The following is a 16,700-nucleotide window of genomic DNA, read 5'->3' as shown; positions in this document are numbered from 1 at the left end:
TGCATTATTCTGAAAGCTGAGCAGAAGGAAATTTAGGTATCTAAACTAGTTTTTGAGATAATATGCTAAACAACAGTCTTAAGAGAAGTTATATCATCTTACTCAGAAAGGCAGAATCCCTACCAGTATTTTAGCCAATATGCCATCATCACTTGATTCCATAGTAATCACCGCTTTGTCCGTTTCAATTTCACACAATGCATCTCCAGCGTTCACTGTTTCACCTGCAAAATATAACAGAACTTAAGAATACTTAGCTTAAACTTCCTTTCAGATCTATTTAACCATGAAAGACATTTATCCATATAATACAGCCATTTTACATTCTTTAATATATTCTATAGCTAATTGATACCCCATCATTATTTATCGCATTGTATCTTTCATTTCCAAATAAAAACACTAAGATTTAGAGACACAAACTGCTGCAGCAGAACATTAACATATTACAAATACTGATGTTTACAGCAGGTTTTCCAAGGGGAATTATACACAATGAAATTTATTTCCACAACACCATCACTCTAACACTACCATGAATAAAATTTTGAGCCTTCCACATTCATCGCTAGCCATAAGTCAAAGCAAGCTATTTAAAACTGTAATTTTTTAAGGCAATGGTCACAGGCAACAACATCTTATAACTAAGTATCACAGTTCTCTAGTTTGTATCTAAACTATTAAAGATATTCAAATAAAAACCTCAAGAACTTTAATCTCTTTGGAAAGCATGTCTACAAGCTTGTTTCCTCAGTCTCCTATAGAGTTAAAAGAGGTATTTTAGAAACATACATACTTTGTGAAATAAAAATATGCACAAGTGTTAGAAATTGCTTTTGCTACATTACACAAATCTATGATTAATTTTGAAGTATACTCTTTCTCTGCTTTTGAAGAATATCTGCTAGCGCATGATAACGATGTTATGGGTCTGGATTCTTTCAACAGATCAATACTGACTAGATGGGCAACATCAAAATTGAAATTACACTGAAAACCTTTGAGGTAGTTGAATGTTTTGGTCTCCAAAAAATAACCACCTTTTCCTTACAGAGCACTGAAAAATAGGGACAATACATACAAGCCTAACACATGACTACAATTTTTATATGAAGTAAAATTTTAGTATTTCCCCAGTACCAGAAATGCTGCAACAGTATTATCTGTCTAAGCATTTAATTTAATTCCTGATATCACTCTCTGTTGTACTTAAGCATCAGAATAAACCTAGTGCAGGTTACCACCTGTATTTAGGTAAAAGATAATTATTTTTTAAAAAAAGTGTTTATTTCCTGTTTCGGGACTACCTGAATTAGAAGGGGAAAATGAAGTGGTGTATGATCCCTGTGATCTCTGCAGTAGTAAACAACGGAGACATTCAAAGCTCAGTCACTTACATAGTCATAAGTGTTCCTATTACAGAACTTGGCAGGGGAGTACACAAAGTAGCACCTGATCTTTTTAATTTAATAATTTAATTGCCACACTGCATTTTGCAATAACTAGAGCATGAACAGTCTATAACAGGAAGTCAAAATTCCAGGCTCTATACCAGTGTTTTCATTCTACTGGATCATTAATTCAAGTAGCCCATATATCAGATCATTAAGTGAGTACTTCACAGATGTTAAGAAATTAAATCGTTGGGCAAATTCTGTAACCTACAGAGCTATGATAGGCAAGCAGAAAGGAGCTTAACTCCGTATCTTAATTATTTTCTTCTCCCAGCCTGCAATCAGAGTGTTCTGCACCATTAAAAAGAAATCTCACTGCTAAGCAACCTGCAGCAGTAACTCCAACAGTACAAGCTAGCCAAAGCAAATACCTTCATCCATGTGTTTGTCACACGACATTCTCTCTTAACTTGGGTAAGTGAGGCTGTTCACAGAAAGCTAAGGATTTCCTTGTACAGGGAAGGCAAGAGGAAAAGTCTTCAGAGAACTGGGGAAACCACTTTTCCACTACTTTTTGTTTTCCTTTCACTGCTGCAGCCAAGAAGCGGTCATAAGTTTGGAAGGCAATTGATTAAATGCAATTTTAATAAGAATACTTCATAGCAGTATTCAAAAATCTCATGTGTGTTTCAGTAGCCAAGCGCAATAGAAAGGATCACAGTTATTTTCATTAGAGATTGCAAAATTTGTGATAGCTCCTAATCGACGCCCACTTTGATGTCAATTACAAATCAGCTTTCCCAATAGATAGGAATGGAAAGAACACTTTTGCAGAACATATCTTTGCTCTTATGCTTTCCAATGAGAGAGCAGTATTTGTAACAGAAGTTGCCTGAATGGCAGCTCTTGAAGATTATATATAAAGCCCTTGAAAAATCTTGGGTGGTGTTTGTCTGGGTTTTTTAAAAATTATTAACTTCTTATAGCTAGGCTGAATGATTACGATCTCTACTGAAGCCGAGTTTCCCTCTAGGAAATCACATCCAACTGGCATTCAATAGCCTACGTGCTCTGTTCAATTACTGACAGACAAGTATCCAAATCACAAGAGATAAACTGCATTCCTCGATGTACTCTTTGCAAATCAAATCAAAGTTGACTGAGCATAGAGACTGAAGTCCCTGGAAGTGATGTCTCAGAAGGTGGCAGAGTTACACTACATGAGGAAGCTAGCACCGTTGCCTCTTCTGTTTCCTGCCCACAATACAAGAGGATTTCGGTCTCCTGGGCTGTCAATCTATCGTCTTTCATCAACACTAAATTCAAACACAATAAATGCAAGTTTTTAGAAACACAATTTTAATTTTATGAGAATGACTTTATTACCCACATGAATCAATATGAAACTGCATTAACAATGAGAAGGAAATAGTTAAGCTGTCAACTAAATTCAGCATTTTTCCTTCTGCAGTACTGAAATCATCAGTCCATCCTGTGAAACCATAAAATGAAAACATTTGATATTTACACGAAGAGCAGAAAAATTATCAAAACGGTATTCTCCTGACCCCTGCTGGTTATACAGTGGGAAAAACATTTCATATGCAATCATCAGCTTTCTTCTGTCAATTGCTTTAAAATATTTATTTTCTTGGAGACATTTTTCTATGAGAATTTTTCTTGGAGAATTTTTCTATGAGATTATCAAACATTTATATTCAGTAATGCCACTACATTTAGATGGCCAGCTCACTGGAGAATTATGTAGTTATGAGCATCCCTTGCAGACAGAAGAAGTATAAGCATTAAATCACTTTGCTTTTTTCTTCAAAATTTATCCTCACTTTTTTTTTTTAGTGTTGTAATTATGTTTATTTTCCAGACTGTCAGAGGGAAAAAAAAAAATCCATAAGAACTAATTATGGTCAGATCTGTGCCAAATAAGACAATATATTATATTCAGTTTTGGTCTTGTTTCTAAATATGAAGTAGAGCAATAAAAATCCTAAAATAGTTTTCTCTCAAAGTCCAACCATCACTTAAGATTTTATTTTAATTAAATTAAAATAGGTGTGGAGCTTTTTTATTTTTCCTTTTGTGTTGGCGTGGAAGTGGAGTGGAAAGACTGAGAAAAACCATTGTACAGCTGTTGCGTCCTAAGTACTTTTTATGAGGAAAACTGATTCATTCATGTTGTGGAGCAAACTGGAATCTACTTCAACTCCTATTATGCTCTCTGTTTTGCTTTCTCTTGCAATTTTGAATGCTATATTTATTGTAAAACAGACTACTGTTGATTTTTAGTGTCTTACACTTATTGACAACTAATGAATAGAAAAAGGACTTTGGATCACTCCTTTCTCTCTGCATAATCTTGGACTTGATACTTGACTAACTGAAGCTTCAAGTTTCAAAAATATTGGTGCAATTACTTTTTACACACATAGACTGCCACATTGTTCCTAGTAAATTCTGCAGAAATTGTCACTAGAAGTTTTACAAGCAAAAGGCCATGTCCGCTACTGGAGCAACAAGTTGCCTTCCAGTCACCTCTCAAAATGTATTCAAAATGTATAAAGCAAAGTACTCCAGCAACACAATGCTGGAGGCTGTATCAACACTTAGAGGGTAAGTCAAAGGAAATGGCTCATCTAGGCAAAATAGTCAAAACACACATTTAGCTCACCAAATTGTGTCTGTCAAAGATAATATGCTCCAAGAGATTTTCTTTTCTCCAAATGTGTTCCTCTTTAGCAAATCTAAAAGCATCTGAAAACAAGATATATTCCTACAGTCATCTAAAACTCTGCAATGCATCCTATACCAATGGACAATTGCTACCTGGAATCCAAAACCACAGTCAAAATCCAGTTTCAATATTAAATTGGAGAGGGGAAAGGGTAGGAAGAGAGGTCTCCTGACAGAACAGGGACTACCAATTCTTCTGCAGATCATTTCTTATTTACGTACAACCTAGGTGAAGACAAAACATACACTCACACTATTTATCTAGCTACTCCAACATATTTTAACAGAAGTACATTACTTTTCAGTTGTCAGAGCACAGGGAACCTAAGGTAACGAAAGTTGTTAGGGCTTTTTTTGGAGGGGTAGGGGGTTTTTTTGTTTTGGGGTTGGGTTTTTTTTTTTTTGGAAAGAGATTTCCCCATTTGGAATTTGGGTTATGAAAGTAACTTAAATTTTTCTATCAGCTTTAATTGTAGACTATAATTTAGATATTAAAAAAGTAAGCCCTGAATAGCAACTATAAAAATACCATATCTTTCATGTTATTTCGTAACGCAGTGAAATAATGAAACAGAGACCCTCCTCAAAGTTAAAGGCTCTCAGACTTCCAAAGTTACTGATCAGCATGATAACACTGAGAATTAAAAACGCCACACACACTCACACCCTGGAACAGCCTAATGGAAATTTTTCAAAAATATGATCAATGCAATCTTTTGGAAGACAACTAAAGGAAAAATGTTTCAAGAACCAACAATTTCAAAGTGGGTATTGTTCAAGTCAACAGCATCTACATACCAAACGCTTTGCTTCAAAATACTAAGTTGAAACCAGAAACAATTATCTTACTCTTACAGAATAGATTATATAGCTGAAGAATTACAACAAATGTGGGCATAGAAAATGCTATCTTACCTTCCTTTTTTAACCATTTCACAATGTTTCCTTCTTCCATTGTAGGAGAAAGTGCAGGCATGAGAACTTTAATACCAGGGGTACCTGTGAAACAAGCACTAGACTAAATACTTTTTCAGTATAATTATTTTCTCAGGTAAGTGCTTAACACAACTGAAAATAAAAGCACATGAATCTGAAAGACAGTTGAACAAAAGATTCATTATGATGCTTTTTTTTTTTTAAAGCTTACATACAAGCATGCGCTCCCAAGAGCACCAAGGAAAACAAGGCACTAAGTATAGAACCTCTATGTTATACAGAGAACAAGGGCTAACTTCAGTATGAAGTCACAAATAATACAAAGTATTAAGCAAATTAAACTGTCTTAAGTAAAAATATGATATAGAAACTTTGGATCTGATGAAGATTAGTTTAGATATTCATGCTGCTTCAGCTTTGAGTCAATTAATTTTTAATGGAAACTTTCTCCATGACCAAGTCTTAGTGCATTATTAAAAATATACAAACTAGTATTTCAAGTACCCCTCAGTTCAGTCTGACCTACTGAACAATCCTACAGTGGATGCAAGTGAAACAGGGTTACCTAACTTATATAACTATATAATAGGGTTATATAACCAACAGAAATGTAAACAGAAAAAAAATTACAACTTACTTAGAGCTCCAACTACACACAAGCTATTGTGTGTGGAATGAAAAAGCAGCTATAAAATACAAACATACATTAGAAAAAAAAAAACAGCAGTTAGCATGAAGCTGTGATTATTATTTTTTATTCCCCCCCTCACCCCTGAAATGCCATAAATTTCAAAGCTGAGCCAGGTAATACACCCTGCCTCTTGTGTATCAGGGGCATATGCACTAAGCCAAACCACATTTCCATTTTTGGGAGCTTTCCACACATGGCCCCGCATATGCTTAGTTCTGCCCCTGTCAGGGTCTCTGAGCAAAACCTTGGTTAAAATGCTGTGCCACAGCCTCTCATTTACTCCAGGACACAAATGAATGAGACAATTATCAAAGACTTGTCCTCTCATTTCCTGCTTGCTTGGCAGGAAAGGAAGTCTGAACCTAAGACCTGTCAGATATAAGCAACTCCAGAGGAGAGAACACACACACAGACACATGCATACACACATCTCAGTCCTCAAGAGAGGCCAAGACTGCTGCAGTCATGAGAAACTGGGTGAGAGGTATTGATAATGTTCCCCGCTGATGAACCACGATGTGCTACAGAGGATAGTATAACTCCACCCACAAATTCCTCAGTGGTATTTACCATAGTCTTTATTCCTAGCTATGCAGTATGTCAGCAGTATGATTATGAATGTATGACCAGAGTACCAGCCAGGCAGGCATTTTTTCTTCTGTCTCAGAGTACTTATTCATACTCAGGCTTCTAGTCATGGGCATACAAGTGTGAGGACAGAGTGGGATGTAAATATGCAGAACGTATCTAAACAAATTGTTAGAAGCCTTTCCAACTCCTAACCAAAGGCTAGATACTTATATCTTGATTATGACCTCTGTCTTAATGCTGAACTGCAATATTAAGAGCATGCCAAGGCAAAGCATGTAATCCCATTCCCCCAAAGTTCAAATATTAAAAAAAGAAATGGGAATTCAGAGTCCTGAACTCCTAGACCAGAAGTTTTGCTGGTCTTATCAAAATCCACCGCAAACACTACATCCTCCTTTCTCCTCTCCTCCTCCTCTTTGCCACAAACTGTGGAATTTTTTCCAGATGACAGATTAAAGCATATCTTTTAAATTAATAAAGCCCACCGATCCTAGTGCTCCAGACACTGATGGTCCACCTCTTTCACTGATAAACTTTTCCAGTGTTTATTTATCCTTTCTGCTAGGAAACTATATCTACTTTGCAGACTAAAATTGCCTAATTTCAAGTTTCAGTGATTGGATCTTATGTCTCTTAAAAAGCTTGAAAGATTTCTCATTACAGAGATCCTTCTCATGGGTGTCTACATACAGAAACCAGGTGAGACCAGGTAAATTCTTAGCCTTTTCTTTCCTTTGACAAGTCAAATAAAAAGATTTGAAAAGTCCAATGTATTTAAGCAACACAACACGACAACCTCTCTGGCCCTGCAACACCATGTACTAGACACAGCTAGCTAGCAGATCACTTCAGTCTGTCAACTGACTGAATCTGCTTAGTAAACCCATACACAGAGAGAAGTGGCACTGCGCAGCAGCAAGCTGCATGCCATATAAGTGGGATTCTTCTGAGGACAGGGCTCATGATACAGCACATTCCTTGGCTTCGTAGCACACTACATCTCTTGTCATTTGACTCAGTATACCAAAGTAGTATTCTGACATCCTTTTTTTTTTTTCCACCTCATTATCCAGAAGAAAAAGGACAAGAAAAACACTAGAAGAATTTTGAGCTGAAAAGCACGTGTAAGCTAGAGTGACAGTGCTTTTCATCCTTACTTCCAAGAGTAATGATGTTTCTAAGAGTTACCATGGTTAAGATCTCAGAGAAGACAAAAACAGAAGTGAAACTTCAATTAATACACAATTATTTAAGGGAATTAAAAGTGTCCACCCATGTTCTGTAATTCATTAATGTCAATACATCAAATAAATCTGAACTTGTCTTTCTCATTGCTACGGGATTATGAAAGAATAAGTCATTACACTTGTAAAAGAATGTAGGTATTCAACCATAAATATTTCAATGGCTAGGTAGAGTTAAAGACATCACATAGAAATAACGGAAAAACTATTTCCATTATTATTTAATCTCTCTTCCCAGACCTCTCAAGTGAATGGACCACAAGGCAGGGCCTGGGGGAGCAAAGTCCCTCCCACTGTAAGAGGAGATCAGGTTTGAGACCACCTGAGGAACCTGAACATACATAAGTCTATGGGACCTGATGAGATGCAGCCCAGAGTCCTGAGGGAATTGGCTGATGTAGTTGCCAAGCCCCTCTCCATGACACTGGAAAAGTCATGGCAGTCAGGTGAAGTCCCTGGTGACTGGAAAAAGGGAAACATTGTGCCCATCTTTAAAAAGGGTAGAAAGGATGACCCTGGGAACTACCGACCTCTCAGCCTCACCTCTGTGCCTGGGAAGATCATGGAACAGATTCTCCTAGAAGCTATGCTAAGGCACATGGAGGGACAGGGAGGTGATTTGAGACAGCCAGCATGGCTTCACCAAGGGCAAGTCTTGCTTGACGAACCTAGTGGCCTTCTATGATGGAGTGACTACATCAGTGGACAGGAGAAGAGCCACTGACGCCATCATCTAGATTTCTGCAAGGCCTTTGACACAGTCGCCCACAACATCCTTCCCTTTAAATGGGAGAGATACGGGTTTGATGGGTGGACTGTTCAGTGCATAAGAAATTGGCTGGAAGGTCACATCCAGAGAGTAGTGGTCAGCAGCTCAATGTCCAGAGGGAGATCAGTGATGAGTGGTGTCCTTCAAGGGTCCATATTGGGACCAGTACTGTTTAATATCTTCATCAATGACACAGGCGGTGGGATCAAGTGCACCCTCAGCAAGTTTGCAGACAACACCAAGCTGAGTGGTGCAGTTGACATGCCTGAGGGACAGGATGCCATTCAGAGGGACCTGGACAAGGTGGAGAAGTGGGCCTGTGTGAACCTTATGAGGTTCAACAAGGCCAAGTGCAAGGTCCTGCACCTGGGTCAGGGCAACCCCTGGTATCAATACAGGCTAGGGGATGAAGGGATTGAGAGCAGCCCTGCTGGGAAGGGCTTGGGGGTACTGGTGGATGAAAAGCTGGACATGAGCCAGCACTGTGCGCTCGCAGCCCAGAAAGCCAACCGTATCCTGGGCTGCATCAAAAGCAGCATGGCCAGCAGGTTGAGGGAGGTAATTCTGTCCCTCTGCTCTGGTGAGACCCCAGCTGGAGTACTGCATCCAGCTCTGGAGTCCTCAGTACAAGACAGACGTGGATCTGTTGGAGTGGGTCCAGAGGAGGGCCATGAAGATGATCAGAGGGATGGAACACTTCTCCTATGAGGAAAGGCTGAGAGAGTTGGGGTTGTTCAGCCTGGAGAAGTAAAGGCTCTGGGGAAACCTTATTGCAGCCTTTCAGTACTTAAAGGGGGCTTATAAGAAAGATGGGGAGATGCTTTAGGCCCTGTTAAAAAGTAACAGGACAAGGGGGAATGGTTTTAAACTAAACAAGGGTAGATTTAGACTAGATATAAGGAAGAAATTTTTTACAATGAGGATGGTGAAACACTGGAACAGGTTGCCCAGAGAAGTGATAGATGCCCCATCCCTGGAAACATTCAAGCTCAGGTTGGACGGGGCTCTGAGCAACCTGACCTAGTTGAAGATGTCCCTGCACATTGCAGAGGGGTTGGTCTAGATGACCTTTAAAGGTCCCCTCCAACCCAAAGCATTCTATGATGATTTTTTTTTTTTAAGATGTGAATGGAAACATTGTAGCAAACACCTAATAACTTCAGCAACCGTCAATGATCTTGACATTTTAAAATGCACCAAGAGCAGAATGCGAGTTATTTATTCCCCAAAGTCTGCAGGAGAACAACACAATTAGGATCGTGCTCCTCAAAACACTTGAACTGTGGCAATGAGCCCAGTGTATGTATGGTTCATGCAAGACCGCATGAAGAAATATACATATTTGTCTCAGCCTTTCCATGGTACTTAAATGCTTGTCAGTTTAATACTACCGATTACTGCAATGTTTAGAAATGTATCCAGACAATGTTCCTCTTAATACTGGCAATTCCCATCTGGATTACCTGCAAGGATTTTAAAAAGTTTCTTCTTGCAACCTCTCATCTTGGACCAATAGACAGAAAAATTAACTATGTTAAGAATGTGTATTATTCTGTGAATGCATATTTGTGTTCATTTACCAAATCATGTTTTGCTTATGATCATTTTTCAAATCCTACAAATTAAAGCACAATTCACAATTATACATGTTCACTAAAAAAAATATTTACAGATAACAGCACGTAGAAAATAATACATTACAGGATGCAAAGAAGTGTTCTAATTGTCTAACTTGACAAGTCAACTTTGGCAATCAAAACATGATTTTGAAGTCATATCACACAAATATCTAGGACTATCTAGAACTAGTGGACATACCTCACTGAAAAAAGTGAAAGCATTCCACATTTCTAATGAGGAAAAAATTACTTTTTAAACATGGTGGTTCACATGTTTCACTTCAGTAAAGATTCACTTGATCCATTTCCCAGAATATGCTCCCTACTTTGGCATAAATACAAAATTGAGCAACAAATTTGTGCCACCTTAACATTTTCCCTTTCGTGTTATGAACAACTACCACAAAACACACAGTCCATTCTGGTCCTTTGACCAAGTTAGGAGAGAAGATCCAGCAGCACTAGTACACATGCAGTGTGTAAAAAATAAATAAATAAATTAAATAGGATACAAAGCAGAAGGAAGAATCCAAAAATCATGGCACTTATCAAATCTGAAAATGATAAACTGCCATTTTCTATACTATTGTGCCTCACTGCAAGAATGGTAACTGTAATTGAGGAGCAGCACTCAGACTGACCTTAGAAGGTATATGACTATGCCTTTAACAGCCAATACAGTAGGCTAACAGTCTTCTCAGGCACTTAATGACTTATTACCAGCCACACTAAAACAGAACCACACCACACAGAATAAACCCACTTGTCACTAGATAATAGAGATTTTGCAAAGTTTTTAAGTGGGAGATCAGACAAGTACTCACAATAGTAACTAAGAAAAAATTCTTTCCTTCATCCTTCCCCAGCTTTCCACCAGGTACACAGAATATTTGACTTGTAAGGCACAGGCAACTAATAAAGGCTTGTTATTATTACATAGAGGAACTTTTCTGCTACCTGAGAAAGACCAGTATACCATATAGGTCAAAGGAAAACTCATTTTTGGAAAAAAAAACCAACCTACAGTGTTCTGGTACTCCTATTTGGGAAGACATGGGGAGCTAAGGGCTGCTCAGCAGCTTCAGCAGGCAAGAGAATATAAACCCTCTTAGAGATAACGTTAGCTCCATATCACTGACGTAAATCCGAGTACTAACAGAATAGTTCACTCTGCATCACAAAGCAAAACAAAAGTAAAGAACGTCCATCTTTCCACTCCTAGTCCCATGCTTTATGCTGTAAATAGAGTACTATAACTCAGCCTCCTTTCCCTTCTCGACCTATGGAAACACTTCAGTGTAATTCTATCCTTACAAATCTGCGAGTATATTTAGAAACTGTAAGAAAAATAAAGCTTGAGAACTAGCCTTGTGCTCCACTTTCTTGGAAGATGCTAAATACAGGACCTTGCAAGTTGTGAGTAACAAAGTTTTCTACTACCTGGAAGGCTGCTAACATTTTACTTCAAAACATAATTACATATAAATATTATACTATTCTATGTGGTGATTTAATTCAGAAAAAGAAATATCTGGCTGTAATATTCTGTGAATTGTCCCTGCAGCCTTAAAACATATTGCAAGATGACCCCGATGTCATAGATGTTTTGCTTTAACCTGTTCACTGAAAGTTCAGCATACTGCCTAAATTACAAAATAATTTGCATATGGAAACATTTTGTTTCCCAAATGGATTCAAACAAAAAATAATTTAACAGATACATCACAGGTCTTTATTTAAAAAGAAAATTTCAATTTATTTATAGTTGCTAAGTGTTAGCATTTGAAATTCTGCTGTATTCTCCCACATGGGAGTTACATACATTTTTAATCTATTTTATTGTTTGTGGTAATTATAGCTGAATGTTGATTGCTAAATAGCAACTAAGGTATATGGCATAAAGCTAACATGTATTATTTAGAAAATCATTACAAACTCCTAGTCATCTGCAGAGAGCAAGTTGTTCAGAAAAAACACACATAAAACCGCCCCCCCCATTCACCAGCAAAACTTAAAAATCTATTTCTAGGCTGCTTTTGGTGGCCTATCAAAGACAGAAAAATACTACTGACACTCTGAGAAAATTTTGGGGGTAGAGGACTGGAGAGAACACAACACTAAAAAAAGTAATAAATTATCTCAAGTCATTTTTAAATTGGGCTATCTAGGGAAGAACTTTATCTTTAGAAACAATGTTGGTAACATGGATAGCCATGGCAGCAAGAAAAGTGGAAACAGTATACCAACAAATTGCTTTACTTCTATTACTTTGCACAGAACTTCCTTCTCCTCCTCACTTACATGCAGCCTGATCTGAACTATGCAGAATTATACAACAAAATTATAATAGTTACAGCATCCATTACAGTAATGCACAAGAAAAGATTTCAGCAACAGACTTGGCAATGCTGTGGCACTGATTTTAAAACTCAATTTCTAATTACTTTCAGTTGTCTGGAAGTCATTGAAAACAAGTTCATTGAAAAACTCCCCAGAGAATACATTTATTAACATTACTTGGATGCTTTAAAGTAATTTCATAGCTACAAAATCAAAGTGCTTTTTAAAGAAGAAAAGCATTTCTTCTCTCTACAATGTATGACAAATCTAATTTTGCAAGGCAGAGCAATGACTGCATTATGAATGGGGCCAATTCAGGGAAAAGTTTTAAGCCATGCATGACTGCCTCTTGTTCCACATTAACTTAATATCAATCCATGATCCAAAAGGAGCTGATCAGTCTTCTGCCCCGATTGTTCATATTCACACCTTTATTCATACTACCAGTAGTACTAATACTCATGCTGCTGCCCAGTTATCTAGATTGGGGAACGGATTTTGCTGGAAGCTAACCTGATCACAAAAACACATACAATTTCAGTCAGGTTAGCTTCCTGATCTGGCTCATCATACAGCAGCATGAACAAAATCAACATCCAAAATGGGCAGTGGGAACTAGGATAGAATTTAAGTCTAGTTAAAGCAACTATGGAACTACAATCCAAGTGCTTATGCAAAGGAAAGGAAAAAAGTGAGGTGCACTTCAGCTCCATTTTCTCCACTCCTTTCTCATCCTCCAAGCTCACCAACCTATCCATGCCTTGGCATTCATTTAATGCTCATGCCTATGTTCACAGAAGTTCAGTAGTGTTGCAATTAAGAGCTTTGTTCGGCAACAGCTACACAAGAACACCAGCTACAACACTGGTGTCCTTTCAAAGCTATTTTAGTAACTTTTCAGTTAATGACCATACATTTTAAACCTGTTTTTTGGATGTGTATCTCAAAAGAAAAAAAGCAATCTTACAATGAACAATTCCCTTCACCAAATAACATTTTCCATTCATGTAGGTTAGTTGCACTGCACAGGCAATCCTTACAAGTACTCTGGGAAGTAAATATTGTTGCTCTTTCATTACGGGTAAGCAAAAAGTTCTGGCAATTCCCACAGAATCTCAAAGACAGAGCTCATCAGCATAACAGAATTTAGAGCCATGAGCATATGAAACTTCTGAACTCCCAGTCACCATCCATTAATTTTACTGTTATCAACAGTAACTGTGTTATTACATATCAATTATCTGAATAAAAAAGGAGGAAGACTTCAAAAAACTTCACATAAACAGTAGCTTCTATTTTAAAGAAAACCCTCTGTGTATCCAAGAAAATTTTTTCCTAGTGACACACTTTAAGAATCAAATTGAGTCTGGGTACGATGTTTCTGCCTCCTTTCTTCTCTATGAAGAAATTCAATGCATATTTAGGGTGTGTATCAAACAGATGGAAAAACAGGGCTTTAAGAGAAGGGCAGACCGCTAGAACTTTATATCTTATTAACTGCAATTTCAGAATCCCATTGACAGTGAATTTTGTACTTAAACTTGTTCAGCATAACACATGTTCATTGCCTCTTTTTGACCTCCTTTGATATGGAAACAGCTACAGCATTGTCAAACAAAAAAAACTGCAATAAAGTGAAGACAAATGCTTTAATGTGCCCCATCAGAGAGATATTTCATAACTTCCTAAGCCATACTCTGTAGTCGGTACATAATTGAAAGATTTACTCCAACCTGACATTAATGATAAGATTAAGAAACATTAAAAACAAAGAAAAATTGACACACCTCTAACATAAAGGTTCATTCTATTTTTCTTCCTTCCTTGTAACTAATAAACTAGGAATTCAATTCCGAATTAATCATTTTGACTATGCAAAACCACCTTCTCCCTCCTCTACCACCACAGAGAAGGACATAAACACACAGAGAAGCAAAAAACTGAAGTGACACAACAAAACTAGATCCACATGAAATAACACTTCAAATGCTGGCATTTTCAGAAATAGAAAAGTGGAGAAATAAAACTAATGCTAAAATAAAACTGACTTAACTTTAAATTCTCAAACTAGGAACCAAGAGTGAGTTTTATGCCCAAAAAAGCTGTATTTTACCAAAGAAGTTATGACTTTTCTCTTTGTTTTAATTTTAAAGGCTACAATAAACATTTAAGAAAAATGGTGTCACTGAGACATGCACCACACTGAAAAGCAGTGAGGACTACTAAGAGGGTGCAAAGAAACAAGTCAATGAGGAAAGCCTGAACATAAACGTGTGATATATCCACCTTAATACATAATAGCTTACTGTAAGGAAGAAACAAAGACTTAACTCATCTCCATATCCAAAATTAATAATTTAACTCCAGCTGTATATTAAATAAGCATTTCTCACCATAAAGATATAAAGTACTACAACAGATTGCCTGGGAGGACTGTAGACAAGAGGTCTTTAAGGAGTTAGATAATAAGGCTAACGTAGAGGTAACTAATCCTGCATTGGACAAAAAGACAAACATTTTATGAAGAAGGAAGCAAGTTTTTTTCTAATAAAATTTGAAGTTAATAACATTTGTTTCAAGAGCAGGGATAGCCTTCCCTATATCATACACAGCAGGTTTTGCAACGGAAAAGATTTTTACACTGCAAAGCAGCAAAGACAACCAGTGCTGGAAAAAAGGGTATACTGGGATCTAAAACCACAATGATTAACAAGTCTCTAAACAACTACTGCTGAGTTTTATTGTGAAATGCACATAGTTTTATTACACAAGGTTAGCAAGAGCTCACTACTTTATAAGTGCAATTAAAAAACAAAGAGTTTGGGTATTTTAAGCTCAGTATCACACCAGTAGTTAATATCAATGCACCTGATTATTGTTTACATGTTTTACAAGTTGTAACTAACAGATCAAGTATGGAAAGAAGAGATCACATTTCATTTGGGCATCCAAAACTCTTCCCACATCTCTTAGAGACGAAGGAAAATATGGAAGGTAAGTAGAAGATCTGTGTGGTAATTCTGTAACAACAAACTCCTGAGAAGAGAAAAAGTATCTTGAAGGGCTGTTGCCAGAACCTCATAGGTTGACTTCCATGTAGCAATGTATGCTAGACATCCAATTAATAAATTCAAACTCCATTTCTCCATTAAAAAAAATTTACATAAAATATAGTTTCCATGTCCTTCTCCAGCTACTTGAAACATAGTAGAATATGTTCTAGTTCATTCAAAATGCAGAATAAAAAGATGACAGAGAAGTGGTGGAATCTCCAAACATTGGGGGGGGGGGAACCACCACCAAAAACTGTCTTTCAGTACTTAACTATACTTACACCTAGAAAACACTCAACTATTTTCAATTATAAGCACTTTTTTCCTTATCCACAACAGAATATTTACATATTTGAAGGCCTAATCTCCCATCAATCTGTTTTCCTCTCTAGACTCAAATTCCTTCATTTTTTTCTCAGTGATCACATTTTCTAGACCTTTAATAATTCTCATGCCTCTCTCCGAATTTTCTCCCATCAGCCCACACTCTTCCTGATGTACTTCCAGAGACCAAACCAAACAGCACCCTGCCAAACTAACCTATCTCCATAGCCTCTCATCCACTCACCAATCGGTCATTGCTACTCACGTACGCCTCTCCTGCTCAGTACACCAACGGCCCTGCTCAGCCTTGCCACCCTACACACCTACCTGGTAACACCAGGTACTCCCGCTTCCCCACCACCTCACACAGCCTTTACTTCCCCAGCACCACCTACCCTCATCCCTTACTTAACACAGCAGCTCCTCCACACACACCTGCAGCAGGCCAACAGCACAGACACCCGACTAACAACAAAGAGTGCAGGATCCAGCCCATCACTCACCCAGTAGCTCTCGGGTACCGTGCAGATGCCTCCAGCCTCCTCGAGCAGGGAAAGACACGCCAGCGCCCAGAGCTAGCCGCCCCCCCAGCAGCCACCTCGCCACCCCCTTACTGCCGCAGCTCAGCCACAAGGAAGCTGCCATCTTGCTTCTCGCTTCCCTGCCCTCCCCAGCGCCGGGGCTGTCTCTCTCACTGCCTGAGCAGGAAAAAAAGCGGCACGCTCTCCACCCCGCGGCCAATCCGCCTCAGCGCGGAGGAGCGGCTTCACCAACGCTCCCTGCCCTACCGCTGGCCACCTGCCTGTACCTGGCACAGCAGCAAGCCCTCTCGCACCACCAGCCGTGGGCGCTCAGCCTCTCGCCTGCTCGAACCCGACTGCCTCTATCGCCCCAGGTACGAGCAAATGGCTACCACGGACGCACCTGCACCTCTCTCAGCCCCGCCTGCCTGTCCACCCCCAGGGTGCGCCCGCATCTCCTCTCCAGCTAC

The 16,700-nt window shown here is 38.4% G+C and overlaps 1 protein-coding gene across 2 annotated transcripts in view; it reads right to left on the bottom strand.

Annotated features, from left to right (window-relative positions):
- PDHX (pyruvate dehydrogenase complex component X) overlaps positions 1–16,675 on the bottom strand; it is a 59,930-nt gene extending 43,255 nt beyond the window's left edge. The window contains exons 1-3 of one of the 2 annotated variants that reach the window (XM_075502454.1): positions 16,213–16,675; positions 5,058–5,141; positions 124–224 (exon numbers count right to left, since the gene is read on the bottom strand). In XM_075502454.1, the coding sequence (XP_075358569.1) occupies positions 124–224; positions 5,058–5,141; positions 16,213–16,354 (327 nt within the window). In that variant the 5' untranslated portion in view covers positions 16,355–16,675. Of the gene's footprint in view, positions 1–123; positions 225–5,057; positions 5,142–6,339; positions 6,447–16,212 lie in introns of those variants that run through there. The other variant, XM_075502455.1, reaches the window with a different exon arrangement.
- Between the last annotated feature and the right edge of the window lie 25 nt (positions 16,676–16,700).

Source organism: Mycteria americana, chromosome 5 (genome assembly GCF_035582795.1).
Source record: "Mycteria americana isolate JAX WOST 10 ecotype Jacksonville Zoo and Gardens chromosome 5, USCA_MyAme_1.0, whole genome shotgun sequence".
NCBI classification, from domain to species: domain Eukaryota; kingdom Metazoa; phylum Chordata; class Aves; order Ciconiiformes; family Ciconiidae; genus Mycteria; species Mycteria americana.
The sequence above is the reverse complement of the archived record's forward strand: the minus strand, read 5'-3'. Positions and strand labels throughout refer to the sequence as shown.